Source organism: Physeter macrocephalus, chromosome 11 (genome assembly GCF_002837175.3).
Source record: "Physeter macrocephalus isolate SW-GA chromosome 11, ASM283717v5, whole genome shotgun sequence".
Lineage (NCBI taxonomy): Eukaryota > Metazoa > Chordata > Mammalia > Artiodactyla > Physeteridae > Physeter > Physeter macrocephalus.
Window position 1 is genome coordinate 63,938,855 of NC_041224.1, and position 7,440 is coordinate 63,946,294.

General features: G+C 40.8%; 1 protein-coding gene across 1 annotated transcript in view; it reads right to left on the reverse strand.

Moving 5' to 3' along the window:
- Positions 1 to 2,996, reverse strand: part of GRAMD2A (GRAM domain containing 2A) — a 23,251-nt gene extending 20,255 nt beyond the window's left edge. Inside the window, 1 exon segment of the mRNA XM_055088083.1 lies at positions 2,866 to 2,996. Within this exon segment, the coding sequence (XP_054944058.1) occupies positions 2,866 to 2,921 (56 nt within the window). The 5' untranslated portion in view covers positions 2,922 to 2,996.
- Between the last annotated feature and the right edge of the window lie 4,444 nt (positions 2,997 to 7,440).

Sequence of the window (7,440 nt, forward strand, 5' to 3'; positions counted from 1 at the left end):
CCACGGAGCGGCTGGGCCCGTGAGCCATGGCCGCTGAGCCTGCGCGTCCGGAGCCTGTGCTCCGCAACGGGAGACGCCGCAACAGAGAGAGGCCTGCATACCGCAAAAAAAAAAAAAAAAAAAAAAAAAAAGAAACTTTTGTGCTGCTAATGATATTGAGAAGGTGAAAAGGAAACTCATAGAATGAGAGCAAATATTTGTAAATCATGCATCTGATAAGGGACTAGTATCTAGAATATAGTAAAAACTCTTATGACCTTGCAGATGTCATACTAAGTGAAAAAAGCCAGTCACAAAAATATAAATGCTGTATGACTCCACCTATGTGAAGTACCAAGAGTAGTCAGATTCATAGAAACAGAAAGTAGAATGGTGGTTGCCAGAGGCTGGAGGAGGGGGGCGGAATGGAGAGTTATTTAACGGGTATAGAGTTTCAGTTTTGCAAGATGAAAAAGTTCTGGACATTGGTTGCACAACAATATGAATACGTATATTTAACATTACTGAATTGTACAAATGAACTTAGAAATGGTTAAGATGGTAAATTTTATGTTATGTGTTTTTCTTAACCACAATTAAAATCTTTTTAAAGAACTCAAAACTGAAAAATAAAAAGACAAATAATCCAACTAAAAATGGGCAAATGTTTAAATAAACATTTTTCCAAAGAAGATATCAGATGACCAATAAGTACACAAAAAGATGCTCAACATCATTAGTCATCAGGGAAATACAAATCAAAACCACAATGTGATACCACTTCACACCCCCGAGAGACTGTAATTCATATCAAGTGTTGGTGAGGATAAGGAGAAACTGGAGCCCTCACACATTGCTGGTGGGATTGTAAATTGGTGCAACTGCTTTGGAAAACAGTTTGGTGGTTACTCAAATGGTTAAACGTTTACTATATGACCCAGCAATTCTACTCCTAGGTACATATACCCAAGAAAACTGAAAATATATGTGCACACAAAATCTTGTACAAGAATGCTCATAGCAAAGGGAACCCTCCTACACTGTTGATGGGAATGTAAACTGGTACAGCCATTATGGAAAACAGTATGGAGGTTCCTCAAAAAACTAAAAATAGAATTCCTGTATGATCCAGCAATCCCACTCCTGGGCATATATTCAGACAAAACTACAATTCAAAAAACACATGCGCCCCTATGTTCATAGCAGCACTATTTATAATAGCCAAGACATGGAAACAAGCTAAATGTCCAACAACAGATGAATGGGTAAAGATGTGGTACATATATGCAATGGAATATTACTCAGCCATAAAAAAGAATGAAATAATACCATTTGCAGTAACATGGATGGACCTAGAGATTATCATACTAGGTGAAATAAGTCAGAAATAGAAAGACAAGTACCGTATGATATCACTTATATGTGCAGTCTAAAATATGACACAAATGAACTTCTCTGTGAGACAGACTCACAGACATAGAGAATAGACCTGTGATTGCTAAGGGGGAGGGAGGTGGAGGAGGGATGGATTGGGAGTTTGGGATTAGCAGATGCAAACTATTATATATAGAATGGATAAACAACAAGGTCCTACTGTAGAGCACAGGGAACTATATTCAATATCCTGTGACAAAACATAATGGAAAAAAATATTAAAAAGAATGTATATGTATGTATAACTGAACCACTTTGCTGTACAGCAGAAATTAACACAACATTGTAAATCAACTATACTTCAATTTTTTAAAGTTTTTAAAAAATGGAATGCTCATAGCATTATGATAATTTTTACCATAATAGCCAAAAAATGGAAACAACCCAAATACCCAACTGATGAATGGATAAGCAACATGTGGTATACCTGTTCAGTGGAACATAATTCAGCCATACCAAGGAATGAAGTACTGATACATATTACAACATGAATGGACCTTAAAAACATTATGCTACATGAAAAGCCAGTTACAAAAGACCACATATCATATGATTCCACATACAGGAAATGTCCAGAACTGGCAAATCCACAGAGACAGAAAGTAGATTAGTAGTTGCCAGGGATTGGAGGGAAGGGGAAATGGGAAGTGACTAATGCACATAGGGTTTCTTTTGGAGGTGATGAAACTGTTCCAGAATTAGACAGTGATGATGGTTGCACAACTTTGTGAATACAGTAAAAGCCACTGAACGGCACACTTTAAAAGAATGAATTTTATGGTGTGTGAATTATATCTGCACAAGGAGGATGGGGAAGAGGGAGGGGAAGGAGCGTAGCCTGGGACCTCAAGAACTACAACACTTAAAGACTGTGTGGAAGAGGAAGAGGAGTGCCCCAAGGAGATGAGGAGAGGGTGGCCCAAGAGGTAGGAATAAAACCAGGTGTATAGGTTGTCATGGAAGCCGAAAGAGTACTTCAAAAAGGAGGTATGGGGAAGCAGTGAAGTTTGCTGAGAGGCCAAACAGCGGGAGGACTGGAAGGCAGTCTAAGTAACTTTAGCAACAAGGAGGGGATCTGCAGCTTTAGCCAGGACCGTTTTGGTGCCCTAGTGGGGGTCTGAACCCAGACTCGGGTGCTAAAGGCCTGCTCCTCCTTCCTCCTCCCACGCTGCTGACTGCATCCCAGGGACGGACACAGTGAGGACAGGCCTCTGAGCACAAGTGAGGATGCTGCCGAGCACAGCCGGCAGCCCAGGCCACCGGCCAGCTCAGCGCCCCACCAACCTCGGATCCTGCCTTTCTCCCAGTGAAAGACCACGGAGATTCTGGGGGATGGGACTGTACCTCCCTCTCCTGATTCCCTGAGCGGGGTGTCCACAGTCGGGGAGGGAGTGGGTGCTGCCCTTGCCCGCAGCTTCCCCGCCTGGTCCAGCCTTCCCCAGCCATCCTCACCTGACGCTCCTTAGCCCTGGCGCATCTCTGCCGCAGCCCGCGAACCACAAGTCCATTTTCTGCGCCAGCCCTTGGAAGGGCTGGAGAGCCCAGCGCCACCCGGCGCCAAGAGGGCAGCCACACCCAGAATTCCAGCACCGCAGGGCCCCGCGCCAGCCCGCCCGGCCCTGCCTTGCCCACCCCTTGGCGGGGGCCGATGACTCTGTAGGCGGAAGAGCAAAAGCTTGCGTAGACCGGAGGGCTATTGGAAAAACAGCAACCATGCCGGCACCTCTGCTCCCTGGAAAGGGAGCCCGCACTCCTTCCGGGAGCCAAACCTGGTAGTTGGCCCGGATTTGGGACGTCCCAGGAGGGTCCAGCTCCGCGCCCTGCCACAGGCTTCTGCTAACCGGGCTCCCCCAAGCCGTGCTCGTCTAAGGGTTCGGATTCCCGGGTGATGACCTACTCTTAAAGAGCTTACTGAGTCCTGGTACCCCTCCCTCCAGGGAGAACCCCAGATTGTCCAACTGGTGGAAACCCCCTAGGAATGCCTGCTCTCGCCACTGTTATTCAACATTGTTCTGGAAGTTCTAGCCATTGCACAAAAGCACGAAAAAGAAATCCAAGGTTCATACATTATTGGGGCTGGCCAAATAGTTCGTTCGGGTTTCCTACCGTCCTGGCGAAAACCCGAACGAACTTTTTGGCCACCCCAATAAAAAGCAATGATTATTGTTTGAAAGATGGTAACACAAAGTAAGTAGAGGATACGTCATCAACTGGAAAAATCATAAGAAAGTGGCCCAGGTATTCTTATATTTGGGCCATGGGCTAGGCAGAGCTGTGATAAGGATAGACACACAATACACTCTCATGGAGTTAATTGTTATTCTAGTAGTTACAAGATCAATATAAAGATCAATAGTTTCTCAGTAGACCTGCAATAAACAGTTATAAAATATATTTGGGGAAATGATTCTATTCATATGGCAACACATGTAAGTTACCCAAGAATAAACTCTTAAAATGTAGAGAAATTTATGAGAAGAAAGTCACAGACATTTTTTAAATGACACAAAAGACGACTTGAATAAATGGAGAGATAAACTCTGCTCCTGAGTGGGAAGACTGAAAGTTTTAAAGAAGCGAATTTATCCCAGATTTCATGCAAGGGCTTTGCCCTACCAGATGTCAGAATAAACTACAAAGCTGGAGCAATTAAAATTAAAATTAAGATTTATTTTAGGAAAAAATGAATAGATCAATAGAACATAAGGGGAGTCCAGAAGATGATCTATGGGTATCTGAGAATTTAATATATAAGAAAGAAGTTGTTTCAGGGCTTCCCTGGTGGCGCAGTGGTTGAGAGTCCGCCTGCCGATGCAGGGAACACGGGTTCGTGCCCCGGTCCGGGAAGATCCCATATGCCACGGAGTGGCTAAGCCCGTGAGCCATGGCCGCTGAGCCTGCGCGTCCGGAGCCTGTGCTCCGCAACAGGAGAGGCCACAACAGTGAGAGGCGCCCCCTGCCACCGCCAAAAAAAAAAAAAAGAAAGAAGCTGTTTGTTTCAAATAAGTAAGGAAAGAACAGATTGTCCAATAAATGTTCTTGGGGCAACTGGCTACCTCACACCATTCACAAAAATAAATCCCAGGTAGATTAAACATCCAAATATTTTCTAAATCAATATAAAATAAAATAGAAGAGAATATTAACATAACCGAGAAAGTCTTCGTAAGCAAGATATAAAACCCAGAACACATAAAAGATTTAATTGCATAAAAATTAAAAACCTTTGTACCTCAAAATTTAAACTGGCAGGGGGCTTCCCTGGTGGTCCAGTGGTTAAGACTCTGCACTTCCACTGCAGGGGCATGGGTTCCATCCCTGGTCAGGGAACTAAGATCCCACATACCGCAATGGGGTCAAAATAAATAAATAAATAAAAATTTAAAAGGTGACGGACGTAAACAACAAAGGATTGGTGCTTTTAAATGATAATGACTCATCCAAGTCAGAAAGAAAAAGGTAAACAATCTAATAGAAAAGTGGGTAAAGAATATGAACAGGCAAGTCACAAAAAAAGAAATGTCTCTATTATCTATCTTACTGGTAAACACTAAAAGAATTATAGTGCTCAATATTACAGGATGTGGAAAGGATGTGGAAAATAAGCATTCTTATTTTCCATGATGAGACTTAAAACTTAGTTAACCTTTCTAACATATATCAAATTATTTAAGAAATGTAAATCCTTTGATCCTACAACTCCATTTCATGGAACTTGGTATAAGGAAATAAATGGACAAGTAGGCAAAAATTTATATTCCTTTAGTTAACAAGTATGAAGGAAAAGGTGGAAATACCAAAATAAAATTTTATCAATATAACAGAGTCCTATGCAATTGACTAAAAGACTAGAGTATAGCTGCATGTGCTAATATGGAAAAAAGTCCAAAATATGTTGTTTAGTGAAAAGTATATATAAGTAACCAAGATATAACCCATTTATAAAATTAAAAGTTCTATATCAAACAACAGTGATTATATCTCAGGGAAGAATTCACTCTCAATAATTTCTGTTTTGTTTGAACTTATTATATAATAGGGTGTAATACTTTTTAAATCAACAAAAATAATAAAGATATTTAAAAATAAAATAGAAGGGATATCTTTTTTTACTTATTAAATTTCAAAGGCTTAAAAGTTTAATAGGGGTTTCCCTGGTGGCGCAGTGGTTGCGCGTCCGCCTGCCGATGCAGGGGAACCGGGTTCGCGCCCCGGTCTGGGAGGATCCCACATGCCGCGCGGCGGCTGGGCCCGTGAGCCATGGCCGCTGAGCCTGCGCGTCCGGAGCCTGTGCTCCGCGACGGGAGAGGCCGCGACAGAGGGAGGCCCGCGTACCACAAAAAAAAAAAAAAAAAAAAAAAAAAAGTTTAATAACATCTACTGTTGATCAACATGTTGCTGAATGGGCAGTCTCACACACTCCTGTGTGAGAGGGCAGTGTGTGAAAATGTACATACATTTGTATGTAGATACTCAACAGACCCACAAATTCCACTTCTAACAATTTATTCTTAGGAAATAATTGAACACAAATTTAAATGTATAAGAATGTGCACTGAAGTGTAGTTCACTACACTTGTGGAAGAGGAAAAAAACAATAGGGCATGAACAAATTATGGTTTATTCAAAGAATGAAAGGCTATGTAACTATTAAAATGATATTTATCATTATTTATTAAAACTTATTAAAAATAAGTCTACCACAAAGGATAGCATTATAGAACATTGGAAAAAACATTATATAGAACAGCATGTATTATGAAATATATTGGGAAGGATGCTCACCAAATTCTAACATTATTTTCCTCCTTGAGTTGGGATTGTAGGTGTTTCTTTTCTTCTTTATAATTTTCTGTAGTATACTTTGCCTAAATTTTATGATCACAATAAACTATTTTCATCTGGTGAAAGAATGAAAAAAAAGGAGAAAGACACAGAAGGAAAAAAACTTGTTCCAAAGGCACAGCAGTTAACTAATAGACACTTCTTAAATTCCAAATTTCTAAAACATGCTTCTTACATGAAAACCCTCAGAATCCAACAGAAAAAGAAACCTTGATTTTAAAAATGAACTTTGCCAAATTCCCACATGTGATAAAACTGTACAAAACTAAACACACACAAATACACACACACACAAATGAATGCATGTAAAACTGGTGAAATCTGAATAAGGTCAAAGGGATTACATCAATGTCAATTTTCTGGTTGTGCTATTGTTGTGCAGGATATTACCACTGGGAAAAATTGGGGGAAATATACATGAGATCTTTGTATTATTTCACACAATTGCATGTGAATCTACAATTATCTAAAGATTAAAAAGTTTATTTTTAAAAACTGAACTTTGCACCTTGAATAGTAAAAAAGACCAAGCTTTTCTTAGAGCTGGGTCTGAATCATCAGAGAGACCTGGTCTCAGATTCTCAAAGCTGGAGGAACTGCAGGGAAACTCATTTTTGGTGAGCATCTACTGTGTACCAGGCCATTACACAGCCTGAGAATCTTTGAAGTAGGCCAGATGTGACTCTGTTTTATGGAGAAGAGAGGGAGGCTCAGAGCCAGTAGTAACTCAGCAGTAACTTGTGGAGCAAGGATTTGAATCCAGGTCTTTCTGAAAGCTCAGGCTCTTCCTATTATTATATCACAGTAACTACGTAACCGAGAATGACTTAAAAGGGGGGACTAAAACAACCTTACTCAGTGTTATCCATATCAAGGAACTTAGTGGAAGGAAGTAAATATTCAAGTGGGTGAAAAAAAGGTAAAGTTGCAATTAGGCACAAGACATTTCAAAACGTGCGCCTACGTGTAACTGTGATCTATCAGGTATGTCACTGAAGTTCTGATTATTAGAAAGTTCTTTCCAACACCCAAATGGACCTCTCTCTATCTACTGATCCTTCACCAAAGAACAAACTTTTGACATCATGTTCCTTTCTTGATAAAACCAGATCTTCACTGCTGGTGTGACCAGTGCAGAGTCTCTGCAATGACTACTCCTAATCTCTCTTCTCCTGGGTCTGA